Here is a 26,237-nt window from a genome sequence, read left to right on the forward strand (position 1 = left end):
CACACACACACACACACACACACACACACACTTCTGGGGTGGGAGGTGCCTGGCACACTGCTCGCCCACCATTACCTAACTCTGCGAGTGTGTGTGTGAGAGAGAGAGTGACTCATGCTCCACTAACATGTAATGTACAGCTGGGAGAGAGCTACTGTGGCTCTGCATCATCTGGTCCCACATACAGACACTGAGGAGATGTAGCATGTCCCGCGGGCAGGGCTTGTATAAAAAAACAGCTACGATTAGTATCAGCATATGTTATGAGCTGGTAAGCAGCTTCGTCGTGGGGCTACGCTACAGAACGGTAATAGGAATTGATCCAGGACTGCACATAGTTGAGGCACTCATGTACACGAGATTGAGTAGAGGCAACAACAACAAAAAAACAGAATCACTTAACTATATCCTGTTACAGTAACAGGATTGTGTTGTGAAATTAGGCTACAGTGCAGCTGGTTAGTTTTCCATGATTAAAATGCTCACTTACCATTTAGGATTCAGTATTATTAACTGATATAAAGATTTCCAATTCTAGACAACTATGTGGGGTTTATTGGAGGGAGGATTGAGTGAATAGATTAGGAAACTTGGTTTATCATAGTTCTCTTTAACCCTTCCTCCAATTTAGTTTAGTTTTGCTACAACAAATGTAATAAAAATAACCCTTTTTTTTATGTTCACAAAAATCTAAATTTCCATGATTAAATATCAAAATGTTCAAAATATACTACAAGAGAGAGTTAGGAGCAATATTGTGGAGCAGTTCAAATGTGAAGCACAGCTGCATGGCACAGTGAAAAAAACATTGTTTACAGACAAGTCATCCTGACAAAGCAGAGAAGCAAAGCAGCGCCCCCCTTGTAGCAGGACACAGACAGCACTCCATTGTTCCTGATGTTGCCTGACTGGCTGGTGAGCGGTGCTCAGAGAATGAGTGGGGTTTCCTCGCCCAGCACTGCAGGGGTCTGAGTCCCTCCCAGCATGCTTTGCTGGTACCCACAGGGAGGCAGCCTGGGCTGACGGCCCTCGTTAATCATCACTCCCTCCCTCTCTCTCTGCGTTATAGGCTCCAGATCTAGCAGCGAGTCCCAGTGGCAGCAGAGCCGCAGTGGCCTGCTTTCTACCTCACTGTGCAGTGAGCAGCTCTTAAAGGTACAGGCACCACACCACATTGCCTGCATTCCAGTGTGTGTGTGCGCGCGTCTATTTGCGTCAATGTGTGTGACCCCATTACAACATAGCCTGGCAACAGATTTCAACGTTTTACTCCTGCAAAGCTAAACCAGCTTCTAAAGCAAGTCAAATACCATAGGTGATTATATACATTGGCATGGGTGAATAAGTCTGACTCACGTATTGACATGATCCACTCCCTCCCGACTGACAATGACTGGCTGGTCCCCGCCCTATCCCTCCCAGTCTAAACACACACACACACACACACACACACACACACACAGGATTAACACAAATCTTCCTACTACAAATGGACTGGCTGATTTGAACTAATCTTTAAAGGCCTGGCAGAAGTCAAGATTTTCTCACTAGCCCAAGAGAGAAGAGCCTTTTCTGGCCACTGTTCAAATGTGTACCCTATTTGGGAGGATGACCGATTCATATCACCGTCAGTGGGACCATTTCTTGTCGAGGCCTTTTCAGGGAGAACTGGTATGTCCACTCCGCATTATCAATGGAGCCAAGCCAACTAAAACAGGTAGTTACACCCACTAAAGTAACCTTAACTCACCTAGCCAGGCATACCCCGCCTAATAAACCACCGAGTTGAGGCAGCAACACCGCGGAAGGATGACTAAAATAGAATGGTCAGCGGCTGAGGGAAAGGACAAGGTTCAAGAGGGAAACGGGGTACTTAAAAGAGCAGATTGTAGCAGATTGAGGGAAAATAACCCCCAAAATGTAAGCTATGCTATTTGAATTTTGGTCTTTTAAGTATACAGAAACCACTAGTAAAAATAATTAAGAGTGCATTATTATTTGATATGTTAGAAGAAAATATGCACTATACCATCTATATGTATTGTCCTAAAGCACTTCTTTAACAGCAGCTAACTGTAATGCTTCATTATAATTCCCTCCACGACTCCTGCATGGTGTAAACTTTCCCCTAGTTACTGGTTGCCTCAGTGATGACCTACAGTTCCATAGCGTGCCCGTGGTGTAGGTTACGCTCGCAGCACATGAACATGTTTGAATCCATACTTCAGGCATCCTGCCTTTAACTCCTGTCTACATACCATTTTGTGTGTGCCAGGTTTGGATTTCATGTTTGCACTGAGCAGGCATAGCATAGAAAGGGGTTCCCTATTGGGGGGAGCTGATCTGCTTCAACTCTACACTGTGAATTAGAGGGCCACCCTGCCTTGGGTTAAATCAAATCACAGACGACGGTTACACAAAATGTACAGTTAGTTGTGACCTAGTGTGTTTATAGAGTATATGTCAGATCTTATAAGCCAGTAGGTAATAATGACAGCATTGATAAGGCATGTTATATTGGCAGATGTGATACATAAACTAGATGAAGCTCAGATAAGAGCCGTATTCAAGCTTTTCACACTGAAGAAAAATAGAAAACGCAACAATTTCTAAGATTTTACAGTGTTACAGTTCATATAAGGAAAACAGTCCATTTATAACAAATTCCTTAGGCTCTAATATATGGATTTCACATGACTGGGAATGCAGATATGCATATGTTGGTCACAGATACCTTTAAAAAAAGGTAGGGCGTGGATCAGAAAACCAGTCAGTATCTGGTGTGACCATTTCCCTCATGCAGTACGACATCTCCTTCGCAGAGCTGATTGAGCTGTTGATTGTGCCATGTGGAATCTTGTCCCACTCCTCTTCAATGGCTGTGTGAAGTTGCTGGAAATTGGCGGGAACTGAGACATGCGGTCGTAAACGTCGATCCAGAGCATACCAAACACGCTCAATGGGTGACACGTCTGGTGAGTACGCAGGCCATGGAAGAACAGACATTTTCAGCTTCCAGGAATTGTGTACAGATCATTGTGACATTGGACCTTGAATTATCATTCTGAAACATGAGGTGATGGCGGCGGATGAATGGCATGACAATGGGCCTCAGGATCTCATCACTGTATCTCTGTGCATTTAAATTGTCATATACAATTGTGTTTGTTGTCTGTAGGTTATGCCTGCCCATACTATAACCCCACCGACACCATGGGGAACTCTCTTCACAATGCTGACATCAGCAAACCGCTCGCCCACACAACGCCATACACGTCATCTGCAATCAGCCTGGTACAGTTGAAGCCGGGCTTCATCCAAGTGAAGAGCACACTTCTCCAGCTTTCAAGTGGCCATCGAAGGTGAGCATTTGCCCACTGAAGTCGGTTATGATGCCGAACTGCAGTCAGGTGAAGTCCCTGGTGAAGACGACAAGCATGCAGATGAGCATCCCTGAGACGGTATCTGACAGTTTGTGCAGAAATTATTTGGTTGTCCAAACAGTTTCATCAGCTGTCTGGGTGGTTGGTCTCAGACGATCCCGCAGGTGAAGAAGCCGGATGTGGAGGTCCTGGGCTGGTGTGGTTACACGTGGTCTGCGGTTGAACTCACTGCCAAATTCTCCAAAATGACATTGGAGGCAGCTTATGGTAGAGAAATTAACATTTAATTCTCTAGCAACAGCTCTGGTGGACATTCCTACAGTCAGCATGCCAATTGCACGCTCCATCAAAACGAGACATCTGTGGCATTATGTTGTGTGACAAAACAGCACATTTTAGAGTGGCCTTTTATTGTCCCCAGCACAAGGTGCACCTGTGTAATGATCCTGCTGTTTAAATCAGCTTCTTGATATGCAAAACCTCAGATGAATGGATTATCTTGGCAAATGAGAAGTACTCACTAACGGGGATGTAAACAAACTTGAGCACAACATTTTTGAAATAAGCTTTTTGTGCACATGGAACACTTCTGGGATCTTTTATTTCAGCTCATGAAACATGGGACCAACACTTTACATGTTGCGTTTATATTTTTGTTCAGCGTATATAACACGTAATTACTGTGTCCTTTGTGCCATTAAAATCAAGGAAGGTCACAAGAAAAATGTATTATTCTACATGTATAATTTTCTAGAGGAGGTTGGGAGGGCTGTGCCAAGACTCAAGAGGAGGGCAAGAGGGCAATAAAACCTCTTATGACATCCAGCCTCTGAGGCAAGTGACAATTGTCACACAAAATAAGAGGACCAATGCCCCCTAGCCTGGTCCCTTCTGTACGGGCTTTTGCCAACTCAAACTGGCATGGCAACGTTAGTCAGGGGAGTTGGACAAAGCACGAGTAAGCTGTTGTTATTTTTTGCAGTTCTTCCAACGTGTCTGGTCATGCTTTTGTAATATCCAATCCAGCTCGTCGATAATAATGACCATCATAAAAGGTAAAGTAAAGTCTGCGCCTTCAAAATGATCACGCGTCTCTGGAATGATCGTCTCCTGTCCTGTCTAAGTGCAGTGTAGTATGGAAAGTTGCACCTAAGCAGAAACCCAACACTGGTGGATCGACTGCTCCGCCTGACATCCAGGGGCATTGCAAGCAGACACTGGAACACCATGTTTGCACTCCCCACCACCTGACCATGATTACTACCAAGCTTTTAAGGACATGGGGGGGACAGGGTCAAAGCCTCAAAACAGGGAGGGGATTGTTTTAGAATACATACAGTTGACATGTTCTCACACACACACAGTATAGTTTGACCCTTTACTTTTGGGACAACTGCACTCTGTCTGTGAACGTGGAGACCTTCATAAGGATTGACTGTAAGAGCCAGATTTCAGTCTGGCACATACAGTACCAGTCAAAAGTTTGGACACACCTACTCATTCAAGGGTTTTTCTTTATTTTTTACAATTTTCTACATTGCAGAATAATAGTGAATACATCAAAACTATGAAATAACCTATGGAATCATGTAAGTAAAAATCATGTAACCAAAAAAAGTGTTTAACAAATGAAAATACATTTTATATTTGAGATTCTTCAAAGTAGCCACCCTTTGCCTTTGCACACTGTTGGCATTCTCTCAACCAGTTTCACGAGGTTGTCACATGGAATGCATTTAAATTAAGGTGTGCCTTGTTAAAAGTTAATTTGTGGAATTTCTTTCCTTCTTAATGCATTTGAGCCAATCAAATGCATTAAGGTAGGGGTGGTATACAGAAGATAGCCCTATTTGGTAAAAGAGCAAGTCCATATTATGGCAAGAACAGCTCAAATAAGCAAAGAGAAACAACAGTCCATCATTACTTTAAGACATGAAGGTCAGTCATTACAGAAAATGTCAAGAAATTTGAGTGCAGTCAACAAAAACCAAGTGCTACGATGAAACTGTCTCTCATGAGAACCGCCACAGGAAAGGAAGACCCAGAGTTACCTCTGCTGCAGAGGATAAGTTGATGAGAGTTACCAGCCTCAGAAATTGACAATTACCTGCACCTCAGATTGCAGCCCAAATAAATGCTTCATAGAGTTCAAGTAACAGACACATCTCAACATCAAATGTTCAGAGGAGACTGCGTGAATCAGGTCTTCATGGTCGAATTGCTGCAAAGAAATCACTACTAAAGGACACCAATAAGAAGAGACTTGCTTGGGCCAAGAAACACGAGCAATGGACAATAGACCGGTGAAAATCTGTCCTTTGGTCTGATGAGTCCAAATATGAGATTTTTGGTTCCAACCGCTGTGTTTTTGAACGGATAATCTCTGCATGTGTGGCTCCCACCGTTAAGCATGGAGGAGGAGGAGATGTGATGGTGTGGGGATGCTTTGCTAGAATTCAAGGCAGACTTAACCAGCATGGCTACCACAGCATTCTGCAGCGATACACCATCCCATCTGGTTTGTGCTTAGTGGGACCCAAAACACACCTCCAAGCTGTCAAAGGGCTATTTGACCAAGAAGGAAAGTGATGACTGCTGCATCAGATGACCTGGCCTCCACAATCACCCGACTTCAACCCAATTGAAATGGTTTGGGATGAGTTGGACCGCAGAGTGAAGGAAAAGCAGCCAACAAGTGCCCAGCATATGTGGTAACACCTTCAAGACCGTTGAAAAAGCATTCCAGGTGAAGCTCGTTGAGAGAATGCCAATAGCAAAGCTGTCATCAAGACAAAGGGTGGCTACTTTGAAGAATCTCAAATATATTTTGATTTGTTTAACACTTTTTTTGGTTACTACATATGTTATTTCATAGTTTTGATGTTTACACTATTATTGTACAATGTAGAAAATAGTAAAGATAAAGAAAAGCCCTTGAATGAGTAGGTGTGTCCAAACTTTAAACTGGTACTGTAAGTAATACAGCCATGACGCTGTATCAGGAAAAATGCCAAAATCTAAATGGTGTTATCAAAATTCTCAGACACATGCATCCATGTGTTATATAGTTAGTGTACTCACACTTTGAATAAGAGGACCAGACGATAGGAGAAAGGTGCAAGTGAGAGAGAGGAAGAGTGTGGTCATTGTGCTATGCTTGCGTGAGGTTAGCAGGCATAGAGCCCAGAGGGGAGGCATGTTACCTGACAAGTGCGTTAGTATTGCTGCCAAGACATGCTCTGCAAGGTGGTAGGCCTCGGCCACCCACACGTCGATGGCCTCTACCTCTTTGGAATACGCGCTGTCGGACGTAGGTTTGTTTTGGGGAGAAGGATGGTCGGAGGTTGTTGAGGTGAAGGAAGACTGGGATTTCTCAGAGGCCTTGATACTAGACTGAAGGTCATCCCCCTCTTCTTGGCTGCTGCCCAACTCTTTAAGTGCATTGATGGTGAGTTGTTCCTGCTCCAGATCCATGACCATGGTTGGTGTGGACTGGGAGGGAGGACACTCATCCTTGGCTGTTAGACCTTGACGGAGGTCTTCTGGATCTTCGTCCTGTCGTGACTTCAGGCACTCCCTCATGAACTCGACGAAGCTGTCCGTGGCACCAGAGACAGAGCAGTCGGGCTCAATGCTTTCTGGATCACTGGTATTGTCTGGTGAATGGTGTCCTGCTTTAGTGTCCTTCTCCGCCACAGCTTCCTGTGGTGGGAGAGTCTTGCTGTTGACCATGCGATCAGCAATGATGTCATCGTTAGGTTTCTTCTCAGTCTTGGGCTCCATGGTGTTGCCAGGTGGTTCGCTCTGGAAAGAGGAGAATGGATCTTTGGGAAACTCCCTGGGAGATGGCTGGCCACCGACTGGCTTGGGGAAGGAATCTTCATCCATCGAGGTGAGATTCTCAAAATCGGAGATCATGGTAGTTGCATTGTTTTGAGGGAGTAGTGTTCCGATATGGATCTGAGAGGTTGGATCTGAGGGAGAAGGCTCTGGTACGGTGTCAAAGTTCAGCTCTTTATTGTCAATGGTGTCATCCGTGGGTGGCAGTGCGTCTTCGTCCTCAAAAGACTGTCTGTCGTATTTACGGATTGTGTCATCCTGCATGTAGTTGGATTTTGAGAGCTCAACCGTCTGCATATAATCTTGTATAATATCAGACTTGGGGTTCTCTTCAAACTTGGATGTGGGGTGAAGTTGCGGATCCTGAGAAGTAACGTTAGCAGAGCTAGACTTCACTAAGATTTCTTGTGCGTCAGTTGACCAGTCATCATCATCATAGTCTGAAAGGTTCTCTGCGGTTTTCTCAGAAGGTTTGGCAGTGGACGGAGAAGACTTTTCATTAGACTCATTGGGGGTCGGCGATTTATCAGACTCAACTTTCTGGGCTTGTGACACCTCAGAACTAGAGCTCTTTGACACAGCAGCACTTTGCATCCCATCATTAGATAGCGTTGTCTTTTGATTATCCGTATCGCATTCAGACTTCAAGATCTTGTGTTTAGGTGAGTATTCAGCATCAGAGTCGACAGGAGAGGAGGGAGGAGAGTAGCCCTCATATTCTAAGGGGGGAATTTTGGAGAATTCCTTTTTAGTCACATCTGGTTGTGGCTCATGGGTTTCTGGTGCCTCTTTCACGGCGTCTTTCACAACTTCAGAACTTTCCTCCTCCTCTTCCTCCACTTCCATCTCCATCTCCTCATCGCTGTAATTCGGCTCGTCTGTCTCAATAACATTGATGGTAGGGACCTGCATTGGCAGCTTTGCTGGAGGAGTTTCCTTTTCTTCAATAGGGAGAGAGGGAACAGAGGGGTTGGGGACAGGTGCAGTATCACTTGACAAAGAGGGGGCAGGGAAGGAAGGGGCAAGGATGGAGACCGCATCCTCAATGACAGTGTCATCAGAGTCTCCTGAGCTGTCGACTTCGACTACCTCATCACCCCACGGGGCCTGCTTGGTCTTTGAGTCCTTCTCTTTTGAGTCAGAGGGAGGGGGAGAGTTAAAACCAGCAGGAGGGGCAGGAGAGGCAGGGAGCTCAGAGTCAAGGTCAGAGGGGCCTTGGGTGTCTGTCATGTATGCTGTAGGTAGGAAGCTCAGGTCAAATTCAGATTCGTCCTCAACGCTAGACTGCTGTGCAGGGTCTTTGAACACATTTTTAAGTTTAGGCCCTTCGATGGGAGAGTCCATGAAAGCGTCAGGGACACACGCAAACGCCTCTGGAACATCAGTTATAGCTTTATCTTCCCCTTTTATATCCTGGGATTTGCCATCGTTCTCTAACACAAGAGCATCTTTGTTTGAATCTACTTTGTCCTCAAAGTCAGGCACAGGGGGTAAGTGAGCTCTCATCCAGTCTGCGGTATCTTCAAAATCACTCCCTTGCCGTGCTTCTCCCAGGACCTCAAAGGGAGATTCTGGTGAATCCTGATCAGTGGAGGCTCCTTTTTTCTGGAAGGGTGAGGTGGTCTCTGCCGGCACCTCTGTAGGAGACTTTTCATAGTGGCGCTCTTTGAAGTGAGGAAAGCCTCCATCGGTCTTGGGCTCTGGCTCCTTCTTTGCTGCCAGGGCCTCCAGTGCTTTTATCCTTTCAGACACGGGGGATGTCACAATTGGCGAATCTGGCTTTCCATCAGACGGACCTGATGATGCTTCGCTCCCATAGTTAGCGGGCGAAAACGAGCTGGACTGAGAAGGCCCGGCGAAGCGAAGGGAGGTGGTCACGGCTTCTGAGGAGGGCTTGTCAGAGCCCAGCACCACTCTTTTGTCTGCATCGGCCATGCACAGAGGTAAGGAGGGGAAGGGGGAGAAAGGAGGGAGGGAATAAAAGTCACAGACACACTCAAACTCCCATGCACTTCCAGTTATATTCGGCGGAGGCCATTTTGTTGCAGCCCAAGCAGTCATGCATTGCATGGCACTGTATAACTGCAGCAATGTATGAGGGTGTGTCAGTCTGCATGCTGACTTAACATCTGAAGTTGTTGCCATTGAAGAGCATTTTCAATGAGGCAACGTTCGAAATGACTTGCATGGTCGAAATGAAGCAGCTCCAAACAAAATAACAAAATTGCATACATAAACAATACTGTTATACAACTGTGTGCCCTGTGGTTGTATATTCATATATCTAAATGCATATTCATATATTTACAGCTGCATAGAATATGGCTGGGGTTTTGTTAATCAGGTACTCTGTCTGACATGTTCTACAAAATACATGGCACTTTATTACTGAAAAAACATGGGGCAGCACAAACCGCTCTGTTTATCTGGCAGCCCTATCAACTCACCACCCAAAGTTTTCACATCTGAAGAAACAAGATTGGTTAACACACAAAATCTTCTTCCCTCATCATTCCTTCCCCTATCTGGGTTATATCAATGATCTCATGAGAACCACTGAGCACTAACTCACATCGCCAGAAGACTAACATAAAAGACCACAGGGATGATACCATAGAACTGAATGTGACACAACGGGGACGAGATATAAAACGCGCCTGGAAGACAAGTCCGGAAGCAAAGGTCACATAGGATAAACACTCCTTGTTTGAACTCTCAAGGCAATTTATGGGCCAGAGACTAGGGTCAAGTGACTGCAGCCTGGTATAAAAGAGTTAAATGATATTACACTATTTCCATAATGGTCTAATTAACACATAGTGGGCTCCATAATTATTGGCACCATTGATAAATTTGAGCAAAAAAAAGGTATAAAATAATAACAATACTGAGCTATATTGTCTGCTCCCTAAAGAATTGGGAAATTATATTATACTAATACAGTTGCTCAGAGGAAGAGATTTTGTAAGGGCAATTCCGACACTTTTCAACCTCATATTCATGATCTCCGGCACAATATCAGTCTCTAGATATGTGAAAATGGCACAATTCTATGATCTGTGGTCAAAAAGATAAGAACGGCCCTAAAATAATCCTTCTTCGTGACATCACACGGTAGGATTAAAAGTAAGAAAAATTGGGTTTTTCAAAACCCTTCAATGAGTTTCTAGCCAGAGGAACGGTATTTTCTTGTGCACCACGTCACCGCAAATTTCATTGTATTTGAAAAATCACTGTTTTTAAAATGTTTCAGCTTTTGATGAGGTCATTGGGTTCTTTTTTGACAAAACATAGAAATGCGCCGTTTTCACATATGTACAAACTGGTATTGTGCTGAGATAATGAAAATTAGGTTGAAAAGTGGTGGAGTTGCCCTTTAACAAGAAAAAAAATATGCATTGGCACCAAACTGTGCGCAGGAGCGCAATAGCCCTGGACTGCCTCGCAAAACAATTACAGCCCATAGGGTGGGGTACGAGATTGAACTTCACTCAACTTTCTAGAGTGGTCCCTATTAGTTAATACTATAAACGTTTCTCTTTAGTGTGGCAATTGGGATCGAATCAACGCAAGATACCGAAACAAAAATGAACTACGCAAGAGATTTTGTTGTAGGCAGAACACATCTGAGTAGGATTTCTATTGTGCACTACTCAGCCGCACTCTCCACAGAACGTGTGGCATAACCAATCAGAGCTGGAGTAGACCTATTGCAAATTAACCATTGCCATATATGGATCTGTGCCATTTACTTTGAACTGTAATGTTGTTTTTACACCTGTGGTCCTGAGTTTTGAGATCAAAGCAAGAGATGCCTGTAGCCACGTGTGCACATTTTGTTCAGTTATTATCTCAGTTATAGATAATTTGGAGTCAGCAATGGGGGGGGGGGGGGGGGGGGGGGGTTGACTGCTACCTACAAGAGCACAAAATGTGTACATTTCTAGAAAAAGCGAGTCAGGCAAAGAGATGTTTTTTTGTTTAAAGGGGCAGTGTTGTATTTTGAGACAGGCTTGAATAAGCTAAGTAGCTAATCGGCAGGGGGTAGCATAATTTGTCTGATTCACTGTAATAATGGTATGGGAATAATAATGTATTTTATTTTGTAAAGTTGTATCTTTCATCAAACAAAAACATTTTCAGTCGCCTCCTTGTCTGAAGGACAAGGAGATAAACAGGTTAATGTCAAGCCCTGCAAGTGTTTTTCAAAAGTCTCATGGAATGTAGGCCTACATTGAACACCACACATTGGCTACTACTGTAGGCTGAATGATAGAACAGCTATTTCCATGTTAAAATGTTATGGGATGGATTTTCTCCATTGTTTTTGATTGTAAGCCACTCTGTTAGACCTACATTATGATCAAAATAGCCACAGTAGTCTACATGGCCACTGTTAAAACTGTAACTTAAAGCGGGTACACCCTCAGTTTTCACAGCAAGCGTGCGCTGCAAGTTGTACAGAATTTTCACAAGGTTAAAGTTTGCTCAGTGTCAAAAACATTTAGAGGGAACATTGATTGGCACCCCAGTTTTCAATACTAGCAAGCCTTTTTCTAAAATGTTTTAGGAAATTGGAGGACACATTGGTTAGGATCTTAGACCATTCCTCCATACAGAATCTTTCCAGATCCTTAATAACCAGAGTTAAGAGCGGAGCAGTGGTCTCAGGCACTGCATCTCAGTGCAAGACATGTCACTACAGTCTCTGGTTCGATTCCAGGCTTTATCACATCTGGCCGTGATTGGGAGTCCCATGGGGTGGCACACAATTGGCCCAGGTTCGTCCGGCATTGTAAATAAGAATTTGTTCTTAACTGACTTGCCTAGGTAAATAAAAATGCTTTATTTTCATCTGCGCTTATGGACTGCCTACTTCATTTCAAGCTACATGTACTCAAATGGGGTTCAAGTCCGGATACTGAGATTGCCCTTGCAAAATATAGATTTTGTGTTTAATTAGCCATTTCTTTGTGGATTTTGATTAGTGCTTGGGGTTATTGTCTTGCTGGAAGAGTCACTTGCATCCAAGAGTCAGCCTCCTTGCAGAGACAACCAGGATTTTGGCTAAAAATAGTTAATGATGCCATTGACCTTAACAAGGGCTCCAGGACCAGTGGAAATAAAATATCCCATAACATAAAAGACCCACCACCATATTTTATTATAGGTATGTGGTACTATTCTGCATTTGCTTCCGTTTTTCAAAACACACCACTGGTGTGGGTGGCCAAAGAGCACTATTTTCATGTCATCTGATCATAGAACTGGTTTCAATCCAAGTGCCAATGACATTTATCAAAATCAAGGCGGTGCTGTGGTTTGAATTGAAGAGGGCAGTCCATAAGCGCAGACAAAAGGTTATCAAGGATCTGGAGAGGTTCTGTATGAAGGAATGTTCTAAGATCCCTCCCAATGTGTTCACCAATTTCATGAAACATTTTAGAAAAAGGCTCAGTGTCGTTATCCTCGGAAGGGTAGGGTGCTGGCGTATTGAAAACAGGGTTGCCAATCATTTTGACCCATATCTTTTTTAGATTAATTTTTATTACCTGTTAAACATACAGTATCAGTCAAAAGGTTTGGACACACCTAGTCATTCAAGGGTTTTTCTTTATTTTTACTATTTTCTACATTGTACAATAATAGTGAAGACATCAAAACTATGAAATCACATATGGAATCATGTAGTAACCAAAAAAGTGTTAAACAAATCAAAATATATGTTATAATTGAGATTCTTCAAAGTAGCCACCCTTTGCCTTGATGACAGCTTTGTACACTCTTGGCATTCTCTCAACCCCCCCCCCCCCCCCGCAATTTGTTTTTACACTGCTGCTACTCGCTGTTTATCATCCATGCAGTCCCTTTACCCCTACCAACATGTACAAATTACCTTGACTAACCTGTACCCCCGCACATTTACTCTGGACCGGTGCCCCCTGTATATAGCCTCGTTATTGTTATGTAATTCTACTGTGTTGCTTTTTATTTAGTAAATGTTTTCTTAACTCTACTACACTGTTGGTTAAGGGTTTGTAAGTAAGCATTTCACGGTAAAGTCTACACCTGTTGTATTCGGTGACAATTTTTTTAAATTTAAATTCAAGGCACACTTAACCAGCATTGCTACCACAGCATTCTGCAGCGACACGCCATCCCATCTGGTTTGCGCTTAGCGGTACTATCATTTATTTTTCAACAGGACAATAACCAAACACATCCCTCCAGGCTGTGTAAGGGCTATTTGACCAAGAAGGAGAGTGATGGAGTGCTGCATCAGATGACTTGGCCTCCACAATCCCCCGACCTCAACCCAATTGAGATGGTTTGGGAAGAGTTGGACCGCAGAGCAAAGGAAAAGCAGCCAACAAGTGTTCAGCGTATGTGAGAACTCCTTCAAGACTGTTGGAAAAGCATTCCAGGTGAAGCTGGTTGAGAGAATGCCAAGAGTGTGCAAAGCTGTCATCAAGGCAAAGGCTGGCTACTTTGAAGAAACTCAAATATAAAATATATTTTGTTTAACACTTTTTTGGTTACTAAATGATTCCATGTGTGTTATTTCATAGTTTTGATGTCTTCACTATTATTGTACAATGTAGAAAATAGTAAAAATAAAGGAAAACCCTTGAATGAGTGTCCAAACTTTTGACCGGTACTGTATTTTTCCCTGAGCAATTGTATTAGTAAAAAAATATATTTCCCAATTGTTTTTAGCATACACTATAGCTCAGTATTTGTATTATTTATTTTTTGCTAATCTTTATCAAGGGTGCCAATAATTATGGACCCACTGTACATCCTTTACCCAGGAGCTGTGGCTCCCATTTGAACACAACCTCTTCAGGCCTACATACCAAGGGGAATCCACTTCCTGATGTCTTTAAGTAATGTAATGCAGAGCTCATTATAATAATCATGTTTTTGCATCATACCTCAATCTTGTAAATTAGGTAGGATATTAATCAAGCAGTTTAACGCAGATCCAATATCTTTAATGTACTTGAATGACTCCTCCCTGGAATGTATACAGTGCACTACCTTAGAGCAAAAATATATATAACGAATAGAAAGCGGAGTGAATGTAACACGTAATTGATTTACAGGACTCGTCTCATCTGCAGAGGAGGGCCTATGGGCTAATTTTTATGGCTGTAACTTGCACTCTACTGGCCTCTGCCTACCCTCCTATCTGTTAATCAACAGGGAGACGTAACTGAACCCCAAAGGCTACGTTTACACAGGCAGGCTAATTCTGGTCATTTTTTTCCCACACGAATTGGTCTTTTGACCAATCAGATCAGCTCTGAAAAGATCTGATGTGAAAATATCTGATGCGATTGGTCAAAAGACCAAGATTAGTAGAACAAAGATCAGAATTCGTCTGCCTGTAAAACGCAGCCAGATTTTCTAAACACCCAGCTAACACAACACAGAGAAAAAGCTGGACAATGCCCCTGGTGTGGGGAGGCTTCCTAAATAATGAACGTCCCCCCCCGCGCTGCTGTCTGTCAATCACGTCACTAAGCGAGCTAACCCGCCGCCATTTCCTCGTGCCAGAGCAGAGGTGACATTAGAATTGGACTGGAACAAGGATCCCCCCCTCCAATGACAGAGTGCCACAGGTATCCTGGGGCAGGGTGGCATACATACACTGTCCGCAATAATCACATGATCCCTTTTCAGTCCCATGGTCCCCCCCTATCAATTTCAACACAGAGCAACAAGCGAACATGAAGAATTGGCAGCTATAAAAACCAGACTGGACATTAATACGAATTAGTCAAAAAGGTATGAAAGACTAACAAATCAATGGCGTTTTCATTTCATATTAAAACGTTAACGTACATTTCATAAACTAGCCTACTCAATAACTTACATCAACGAGTTATCTGCAGTATTTTGTTGGTGTAAGTTGGTGCTCTGTATGAGCATTGTGACTTGTCAGCGTGACCCTGCAGCAACCTAATACACAAAGTACTGAGGACATGTTGTTCACCGGTCCACACCTCACTGGTGAACTTTGTCTTGGTCTGGACCCCTGCCTTCTCCTCCCATTGAGGGCCATTTTGCATTGTTCAAACTGGGCCACATACACAAAATGGACTTTCTATCTAGCAGAAAGCAACGTAGTATTTTGTAATCACTAATAACACGACCCAAAACACTTCATAAGAAACACTGTCAAAGGGGAGTTTTATCTATTGTCGCCCACTTGAACTGTTTTGTAATACTCATTCATCCTCAAATGAGAGCATCACTGAACTTCCACGCCTCACTCCTCTTACGCAATCTACTCCCCATAGTCATTGGAGTTGAGTGAGAGTGTTAAAGTGTGTGGGCTTCAAAAAGGGACACTTTCATTACTAATCCCCATTTTAATGGACTGTTGAGCAGAGGCAGAACAGAAGAGGCAAAGTGAGAGGTTTTATTCTGCCCAAAATCTGTCCATGAAATTAAGGCCACGAAGTGAGGAATTTTTGTTAGGAGGTCAATGACCGTGTCGAATTTGGTCAACAAACCGTTTTAGTTCTAATTTGCTACGCAATGCTTATTTGATCGAATAGATGTTTCATAATGTTAGGTTGTTACGAATGCACTGATATGTGAATGGCATTTCGGCAACTTTGAAAATAACAACTATATTGCCATTGTGCCTGTTGTCAGAGATATCCACGATTGAGTCCTCACTATCTATAACCCGTTTTAGCATGGAAATTGCCATTGAGGGCTTCCACCATTTTAAAGTAGTCAACTGGATGGGGATTCCTATGCGTTGGTTAGCAATAGGCCAATGAAAAAGAAAATTAACTGCTTTAAAATGGAGATTAGAGTTGGACCGGGACACAAGATGTCCCAAGCAACTGCTCCAATAATCACGATTGACTACTTTAAAATGGAGATGCTGTCAAAGATGAGTCCTATATCTCTTATGGCCTGTTGTTCACATGCTTATCTGCCCTCTCATTGGCTAGAATGGTCCAACCTGATATCGTCTCCTCCCGCCTGCCTTCCATTTTTGAGGACATGCATTTCCATCATTAGAGCGGTCACTTGACTATTTGTCAATATAATAGACAATCATTGGCACAGGCCAACCAACATCTCATAATATGCCTAGCAAGGCAACTTAAAAGGGATGTGCTTCTTCACGATGCGAAAGTCTCAATCACCTCAATCATTTTGACACTATGGGAAGGAGTCAAATTGTTTACTTGATAAGACAGTCTTCCAGTAATGCCATTAAGGATTCCATCTTAGCTAGGATGCACGTTTGCCTCTAGTCAAGCAAAAGCTAGATATCTTTATAAGGACAAGAACTGCATGTTACATATGCACTTCAAGGCAAGAGGATATTGCGCCTCTAAGTCACATTCCAATTGTGCCTCATATCCCGTGGTGGTAGACCTACAATCTGTTATTGTTAAGCATTTGCAAAAAAAGTCTGAATCCAGTCAAATATTTTTGCTGCAGAGGAGTCACAGAATGATAAGAGATCAAATTCCATTGGGTACAGCCCTGTCATATCCAATTAGTGATGGAGGGAATAGGTCCCAAGGCCCATATCCCTCTCACTGTGTGATTAGCTCACTGTTTGACTGTGTGAATATCCTAGCACTACATAGGATAGATTTTCAGTTTCTGCCCGTCTAGTCGGGGGTTTAATAATCTCTATACTATCCATTCTTTAGGTTACTTCCTAGGCCTACAAACACACTGTATTATTATAAATTCTACAAAATTGTGTTGTAGAAAAGAAACCCCAAAAAGCCAAATCAAGAGAGAAAATCAAAAGAACAAAATCTAAACAATGAAACCATAAAAGAAAACCTACTTTTTGGCTCCAGCAGAGGTCACATGCAAAAAGCCTAAGAAGCCATAAGCAGAGGTGGTGGGACAGCGGGCAGTCAGGGTCCAGGGCTCAGACCCTGGCCTGGAGAAGGCATAGAGCAGAGGTGGTGGGGCAGCGAGCAGCCAGGGTCCAGGACTCAGACCCCGGCCTGGAGAATGCATAGAGCAGTGAGTTTAGTGGATACCTTCACAGTGCCTCTCATCCTCCAGTGCCGGTGATGGTACTGGGGCGGGATGGATGGGGAGGGGGGCTTCTAGAGATAGGGCCTAAGGCCTGGAGGGAAGGGGCCATTATCCAAGGACATCTAGGGTCCCCTGGGACAACCAACCTAATCCATTTTTAGAGTTTTAGCTCCTCCCGCACACAAAGTGATCTTGAACTTCTCTCTGCTTTCTTAAAATAAGTGGCAATCTTGGGATTATCTTGGACCTACAGTGCCGTTGACCTAAATAATGTGACAGAGCAGGCAGTAAAGACTGGAAATGGATCAGCTTGCTGTTATACTGTGGGGAGTGGAGACGTTTTTTTCCCCCCACATCTTTGATTTCTAGGTCTTGTCAGTTTTCTGATGGGGTAAAAACATAGAGCCGGTTGCTTTTGGAGGAGAGTACGAGAGCTTGGGGGTAATGACTAAACTAATTTGAAACATGCTCTGCTCTTCTTCATTGTATTGCTTGTTTGAGTATATAACGCTACTCTAGGTCACCCTTTTCAAGTGTTTGATGCCAATTTATTCCAATCGAAATTCCAATCTATTCCATTGGCAACGGCTCTAGTCCAATTGGGAATGTCAATGCATTCCATTGGGAATCAACGTACTGTAGCACTGCAACATCAATAGATGGCTTACTCATTTACTGTAGATAGCAATTAGACCTGTGGATGAATCACCATCACGTATCCAGCTGTGTCTAGCCTATATACTGTAGACAATATGCTACCTAGGTTGGGTACATTACATGTATGCCTGAAGAGATTTTTCCTCTGGCAACAGAGATTAAACTGTTTTTGAGTCTGAACTCAAACTACCCTTGACATGCACCATTGGTGTCAGTCAGGGGCTATGGGGTTAGCCATTTCGCTGCTATTAATTGAGTATTACTTGCCTCCAGTTGGGGGGGGGGGTTAAAAATTCCAACTGTCAGACACTGTTGAAAGCGGGATGGGCCTCGCTGCCCTGCTAAAAATGCAATTAGTGCAGGCAGCAGAGGGTCAGCAGCATAGGAAACAGATGGGATGACGTTACAGGGCTTCTAGAGGGAAGGAGCGGAGTGGGGGTTGGTTGAAGATTGCGGAGTGGGGGATGATAGGTGGCAGGTTTCTTTGCGGGCCTCTAGTATGAAGTTCGTGGTCTGGTCTGGCCTAGAGGAGGAGAGGGGCACTAGAGAGAGGGATGGAAGGCATTACAGTGGCAGCCGAGCAAGAGAAAAGGACAGAGAAAGAGAGAAAAGGGCAGAGTGAGGATAGAGGACAGCAGGCGAGCACCGTAAGAGAACCATACACTTGCCTTGCGGAGACTGAATGAGAGATACAGGCGAAGAGGAAAGAAAGGAATCTGAAAAAATAAAAAGGACAGAATAATGAACATCCTTCAGTGGCAGAAAATAATTCCCATCTCCATAACAACCCGTACCCACCCTGCCCAATTTTAAACATTAACAAAACAAAATACATTGATTAACTGGATGCCTGGTGGGGCTTCCACTATCCAACCTTATAACTGTACAATATGCTCTATAAACTTAGTGTCAGAAACTACAGTGAAAAAACTACTAATATACTCTTTCTAACCCCATGCAACTGTTAGCATCCACAAATGTACTACCAATAAACAATTTAATCCATGCACTTAACTTTTCCTATGCAGGCAAAGAGAAGACAATAACAGAGATATGACCAACAACAAACTATGACAAACACAAATTCTATTTTACTACACACAAATAACAACGATGCTTCCGACAACGCATTCTATAACATGCAATTATATGGCATTTTCCACACAATTTATTTGCAATGTGTACATATTTCCGCCCATGGTTTACGAAACCCGATGCCAACCAAGCAGCAACACTGCACTCACTTCATGGCAATTACGCAGAGAGTGATCAAATTTTCTGCCTCACTTCTGAATCTCATGTGATCCTGAAGAACAAGAACAGCTTTTGTAGAGAACCATTACCATCAAACAGCTTCCATGAATATCAAACTAACTAGAAGTGCACGGCTTTGCTCTTTCGTTCTCACACATTCCACGGTTCGGGAACACCAAGGGGAGACTTTCCGGGGAATTTCCTCAGCCGTGAGTGGGATGGTATGTAAAGTTCATGAGCTGGATGATCAAGAAGCAATATGGTCGCCCAAAGTGAAATCACATCAGAGACCGGCTGGGCAGGTTGGCGAGCTCTTGCTGTACAGCAGTCATCTGTTAAAAGACTCGCCCAGACACGTTAATCCTACCTATGACACACCTTCATTCTTTCCCGCAATCAGAGATGAGTCAACCGTCTTCCTCTTTTGCTGACATTTCCAAAATGGCCTGAAACCATTGCAAGAACCACTTCAGACCGAAGCGTCCATAAAAAGCCATCCTCAAAATGTCACTTATCTAAGAAGATCTATGCAAGAGAAACACTTTTAGCGGACTAACAAAGGTAAAATGTGCCTTTTTACAGACTTGGACCATGGCTCTAGATAAGGTTTAAACATGGCTTCATATAGCTCATGTTTCCAACACTTCCAGCCATGTGACAAATCTATCATGGGCAGCTGACCGGAGTAGGAAGTGAACCTGCTTTGGCACTACACCGCCCTATACTCTACTACTAGATCTGGATGTAGGACTATGCCCCTGAGGGCCGATGATACGGAACTGGAGGAGGCCCTAACATGGCATCCCAGTCACGCCAGCCATTTCTGTCCCATCCCGAAGAGAGCCAAGACATGACACTCAAATACCCCCCGGGGTCAGTTTGCTGCCTCAGCCCGATTCACTGACCTTAGAGATTATATGGTCTGCGCCGAGCAGAGCAGCAGTCTCCCAGAGAGAGGGAGAAAATGAGTAGCAGAGATAGAACAAGAATGGCACAGAGGGAAAGGGAGCCGAAAGTACCCCATGTTCTCTCCAGACTCTCGCTCATAAACTACAGCCATATCTGCATGCTCCTCACTGCATAGGCCTAGATTCCAGATCATTCCTCAGCATGTATCTGTACTTTTATCGCTCTCAAGATAAAACCAGCAGCATGTCGAATCCCTACTCAGGGAAATACAGCATTTCACCTGATTAGATCACAAGTCCAAAGGACTCCCTAGTCACTACTGTATATTTGGTGTAATTTGGAAGCGCACATGTCTGTCAAACTAAACATAAACCTCGTCGTTGTCTCTGACCTTGACCGTCATTCTTATTGAAAACAGGTGCAGAACCGCAATCAAATGTGCATAGCCTATGAAACTGGAGAGCCAGTAGAGCACTGGGGTTTAGCTTTGATAACGGCCGGTAAAATTACATTATCGATGAGTTTGAATAATGTTTCTCCAATAGTTGCTTTGGTTTTACTGGCAGTGCAGGAAGAACTGAAATACAGCACTGACTCAAGCAATTACGGGTTTGCATGATATCTTGAGCCATTAAGATCTCTCAGGTCACTTCCTTTCGTGACCAGTGCCACACATGCCACTCAAAAGTGTTGAGAAGGAAGTACTAGGCCTAAGAGAGACTAACCAGCGGTCGAGCAGTCTGGTGCAACACTGGGCATCAACAGATGGTATGATACCAAAGTAAAGGACCCAGTGAATAACACAGCACTACCCTGGTCTGGGTCCTATTGCATTCAGCTGAAAACTCTGCTGGCTTCAGTAGATTTATATAGTTCCATTTGGTTTCCTCTAGACTGGGTGCTATGTTAACTCTGCCATGTGACATCTGATACTGTATGACAGTAACGGCAAGGGTCCAGTGACATCTTTGGTGTCATCATTGCCTGATCATACAGCTGAGGTGAGGAGGAAAAAGGCACCGATAAGTCAGCTAGTAACTGTTCCGCATGACTGGGGTGAAATGAAAGAACACGTGAACATTTGGTTTGAAGGATTGACTTCAGAAAAACGCGACGGCAATGCCAATTTCTTGGAGAATTGTTCAAAACCTTGGTTACACTTTCAAAACAGAATAAAATTAATTATTATTCTCCCCGTTGAAACATGTATTGGTTAGTAAATACCTTTGTTGTGACATAACCACTTTGAGACAATGCAACTGGTATTCAGTCTAATACAGATTACAGAAAGCATTCCCAATTAGCAATGGGAGCTGTATACTCTTTTCAGCATGCCTTTTAAATTATATACAGTAAGCTATACTTAAAAAGAGGTTTGTTATTAACTTCTGGTAACGGATGCTTGTAAGACATGGTTAGCTGAATAGATCAATTAAATTGATTTGAAATGCCCCTCCCTAATGACCAATAAGCTGTCAGTTTGAAGATTGTTGCAGAGGCAAGAATGTCCATTTGTTTTCATCATATGGGCCTAGATGGCAATGTTCGCTCTAAGCTGCATGGGTGCACAGTAGCCCGAGATGGCCGCGTAGCTCCCCCAGGACTGCTGCGCAGAAGAAATATCAGCCCACGGAGAGAAGCACGAGATTAGAAAGTTGAGTTAAGTTCAGAGCAGTGGTCACCAAGCGGTCGGTCGTGATCGACTGGTCGATCTCCAAGGCATTCCTAGTCGATTGCCAAACATTTCTGTAAAAAACCCAAGATAAAGCCTTTTTTCCCCCCCATCATTAGTCTGGGCTGTTAGCAGTAGGTGTACCAGATTCAGCTGCCCTGCGTGCCGGGTAGGCACACTGTTGCCATTTTGAACAATTTCATGTGTCTGAAGGTACAAACTCTGCCTTCCCACTGGGCCAGGGGGAGCAAATCAAGTGCCCTACCGCTGGCCAATCGGGTGGCTCAGATTACCGTATCTGCAGTAACGTAGAAGGCATAAAAGAAAGCTACAACGAATTTGATGCTGTGAGGTTTTAAAACATTTAAAACCATGACTAGAAAGAAACTGTCAACGAATAAAACAAAGAGCTGCTGTTTTTATGAGTGAGTTCATGTTTACGTTCTTACTCAGCACTTTGTATTCAACACTTTTATAAGCCATAAAATATACGTTCTTCCTAGTTCCACTCAGGGCTACAATAAGCACTGCAGCAGTAATGAATGAGTAGGAAAGTCTATTGATAGGGTTGCTTTGTTATTATTAGCGGCTTTGGCCTTTTTTAATATTGAGGAATATTTTGACTCAGAAAGTGATCTTGACTCAAAAAAGATTGGTGACCACTGTTCTAGAGTTTTCCCTGTTAACACTATCAATGTTTCACTTCACTGTGGCAATTGTGATCGAATAAACGCAATATTAGCCACTTTCAATGCAACATACCGAAACAAAAACTATGCAAGAGATTTTGATGCATCGGAGTAGTATTCTATTACAATGACACACATGACTCAGCGCGTACTCTATACAGACCGGTGTAGCATAACGAATCACAGCTGCAGCTGCATGCAAATAGACCATTGCCATGTATGGATCTGTGCCATTTACTTTGAACTGGACTGTGTTTACAGCATGAGCGGTCGTGAGTAGATGAGCTTATTTTGAGATCAAAGCGAGAGCTGCATGTAGCCACGTGTGCACATTTTGTTCATATCCTTTGCCAGTTAATGAGTTCTTAGCCCAGTTATTGATCATTTGTCGTCAGCAACAGGGGAGTGATTACTCCATGCAAAAGCACAAAGCATGTACATTTCTAGACATCTTTGAAAAGCGTGTCAGGTAAAGAGATTGTTATTGTCTTAAAGGGGCAGTGTTGTATTTTGAGACAGGCTTGAATAAGCTAAGGGGGTAGTATAATTTGTCTGATTTTCTGTAATAATGGTATGGGAATAATATTGCATTTTATATTGTAAAACGGTTTCTTGCATCAAACACAAGAATATGTTCAGTCGCCTCCTTGTCTAAAGGAAAAGGGGATAAACAGGTTAATGTCAAGCCCTGCAATTGTTTCTCAAAAGTCCCATGGAATGTAGGCCTACATTGAATACAACACATTGGCTAAATGATAGAACAGCGAATTCCATGTTAAAATGTTATGGGATGGATTTTCTCCATTGTAGGCCAATCTGGTAGGCCCCCATTACGACCAAATGGCCACAGTAGTCTACTCGGTCACTTAAAACTGTAATTTAAGGCGGGTACACCCTCAGTGTTCACATTAAACGTTCAAGCTCAGCAGACGTGAAATTTGCTCAGTGCTGAAGAAAAAGAAAATACAGGCGCGTGCGCAACTATAGGGCAAAAAAAGACAGGTTTGGCTTAGACCGTTGACATGTAAACTATATTTAGTCTCTGAATGTTTATTGAAAACAAATACATTTGAACTTGTATCAAATACATCGTTACAATTGTTGGTTAGATAGCTAGTGAATGTTTGCTGTATTAGCATAGACATGACATCAAAACAAGACATGGTATCATGCCGAGTTCAAAACAACTAAATACTCGGAAATCTCTGATAAGTGAACGCACTTTAGTAGGAAGTCAGAGATTTCCCAGCTTCCCGTTGTTTAGAACACGCCATAAAGCCTACAGTAGGCTACACATTCTAGGATTTTTTTAAAATAAAAGAAAAACAGACCATAGAATAAATGCATCATTGTAACGAACGAGAGGGATTGGACTGTGAAACACTAATCTTCTCGCATGGGTTTGTTTACCAATGCCGAGACGATTTGGAGGTCCTCCCTTCATTTGCCGTTTCCCGGTAACAAGGCATCTGCAATGCAGATTACCGTCGCCGCAACATGTAGCCATTTCACCGCGGGCCAACTAGGGAGTAAAATGTGTCACCGTGTTCTGCTCCCTTGTCTGATACTAAATAAAAAGTTAGGTCAAAGTAGAGGTTGGAGGAAACGTTGTTGACAAAGCACACAAAAGACAGCCCCCGAAGCCTTGCAACCAGCGGGAGACTGGTTTAGTGTTCCATCCAATCGCGGTGCGTGTTTCTCAAGCCAACTATCTGTGTTTTCGAAAAATGTATCGTCAGTGTAATATCGTTCGATTCCATAACGGGCGGTGGGGGGTCTAGCAGAATTTCTAATAGAGCATTTAGGCTAACACCCTTTTAACGCCCACAATGAAGAAAATTGCCTCATATCGGCTTACAAGGCCTGCACTTGTCCCTCTTCAACAACTTTACCATTTCAAGTGTCTACAGGAAAGAGGCCAATATAAGTCTGCATAACAAACGAAAAAAATAAGTGCAAGTATTTTAATTTACGTTCCTTTTACGGACCTAAAAAAATGGTGGTTTTGACGGTCTGCCATTAAAGCAACGGGCTACTTTATCTCAAAGCACCTGTGTTATTGAAAGTTTAAAACACCATGTCTATGTTGAACGTTTCCGTTGAATTAGGTACAGCTTTCTCTTACCGGACATTTTTGAGTCTTTGGCCGCAACAGAGTTTTGTCCATCGGCCAGCCCCTGCGACGATGATATCTGGGCGGACTGGGTCATTGGATCTGCCATTTTACTATAATTTCAAAAAATTCTGCACGGTGGCGGCGAGAATTTGTAGTGTATTATTGCTGTCCTTAAAATGTCTTCTTCCAACTTGCCTCGTATTCCCCAAGACCTGGACGCAGTGTCACCGAGCCTGTGCACCTTCACGCGCATGTACCAAGCACTGTGTGGATGGAGGGCACTGTATGGTTGAGGACTGATCGAGAGAGCAAAACAAGGAGTGTATTCATTCCGCCAATTCTGTTGCAAAACGGAACGATACGGGGAGGGACCTACCTAAAATTGTCCAATAGAAACTCTCGTTTTAGTTACAAACTGTTTGGCGAATGAATATACCCGAGATTGATATTTGCCATTGGCTCATTTAAAGGGCAATACCCAACATTTTCTCATTGCGTTTCAGGGCAACAGCATGTTACATTCCGCGTTCAAGTGCTAGTCGGAACTCGGAAACTCGGAAATGTTCGACTTAACAAGTTGTAGTTATAAACTGAACGAGAATCTGGCCTTACATGAGACGTTGAATATGACGATTCTCCTTTAAGCCCGAGAAGTAGCTGTTCAATTTGCTATTCACCAGTTTTTCAAGCTTAATAATGTCAAAATATGTTAGGTAGCCTACTTATCAAAAAATGGAGTTTCATTGAGCAACTATCATCATTACTGCCAGTAGGTAATTCCAAAAAGGGTCTAAATACAAAGTTGGAACCATGTGTTTTATGTATTTGATACTGTTTCACTCCAACCATTACCACGAGTCTGTCCTCCCCAATTAAGGTGCCACCAACCTCCTCTGTAGTACACTGTTGTAGGTGATAAAACAGATCTGTATATAATAACGAGATGCTCATGTCTCCGTCCTAACAATGGGATTCGTTGTCCCAAAGGCAGATGAAACGTATTTGGCCTTATTTTGGACAGATTATGGCTAGAGTGAAACCTCTCACTTTGCCTCTTCCTCTCCGGATAAAATCAATGACCTTTCGATGAGCCGACCTGTGCTTGGCAGTAATGATTGATTTTATTGGAGGCGCAGAAGAGGTGGATTTGGTGAATGTGCACTTGGTAAAAGCAATACTTGCATGTAACTTTTTACTTAGACCTTATTTGGAAGAACATTCCGGCCGTGATGGAAATAATGACAAGTTTCTCAGTGAAACTCCGTTCTTTGGTAAGTACGGAATGTATTTTGACATTATTATGCTTAAAAAGCTGGTGAGTGGAAAGTTGAATGTGTGCTTCCTGTGCTGAAAGGGGAAATCTCCTATAAACCCAGATTCCGGTTCAGTTATACACATGCTGCGTTCAACCAGTTAGCAAGTTGGAAATTTCTGAGTTTCCTAGTTCCCACTAGCACCTGAACGCGGCATAGCCTACTGTGCATTCAGAAAGTATTCAGACCCCTTGACTTTCCACATTTTGTTACGTTAGTCTTATTCTAAAATGGATTCAATTACTTTTTTCCTTCACTTTACACACGATAGCCCATAATGACAAGGCGAAAACAGGTTTAACATTTTTGCAAATGCATAAACAATTAAAAACAAATACCTTTTTTCCATAAGTTTTCCGACCCGTTGCT

General features: G+C 43.1%; 1 protein-coding gene across 3 annotated transcripts in view; it reads right to left on the reverse strand.

The window, feature by feature from the left end:
* LOC115194139 (reticulon-3) overlaps positions 1-24,916 on the reverse strand; it is a 33,921-nt gene extending 9,005 nt beyond the window's left edge. Inside the window, exons 1-2 of one of the 3 annotated variants that reach the window (XM_029753562.1) lie at positions 24,565-24,916; positions 18,584-18,631 (exon numbers count right to left, since the gene is read on the reverse strand). In XM_029753562.1, coding sequence (XP_029609422.1) covers positions 18,584-18,631; positions 24,565-24,661 — 145 coding nt within the window. In that variant the 5' untranslated portion in view covers positions 24,662-24,916. Of the gene's footprint in view, positions 1-6,586; positions 9,174-18,583; positions 18,632-24,564 lie in introns of those variants that run through there. The other 2 variants (XM_029753563.1, XM_029753561.1) reach the window with 2 other exon arrangements.
* Between the last annotated feature and the right edge of the window lie 1,321 nt (positions 24,917-26,237).

The sequence above is a fragment of the Salmo trutta genome, chromosome 5 (genome assembly GCF_901001165.1).
Source record: "Salmo trutta chromosome 5, fSalTru1.1, whole genome shotgun sequence".
NCBI classification, from domain to species: domain Eukaryota; kingdom Metazoa; phylum Chordata; class Actinopteri; order Salmoniformes; family Salmonidae; genus Salmo; species Salmo trutta.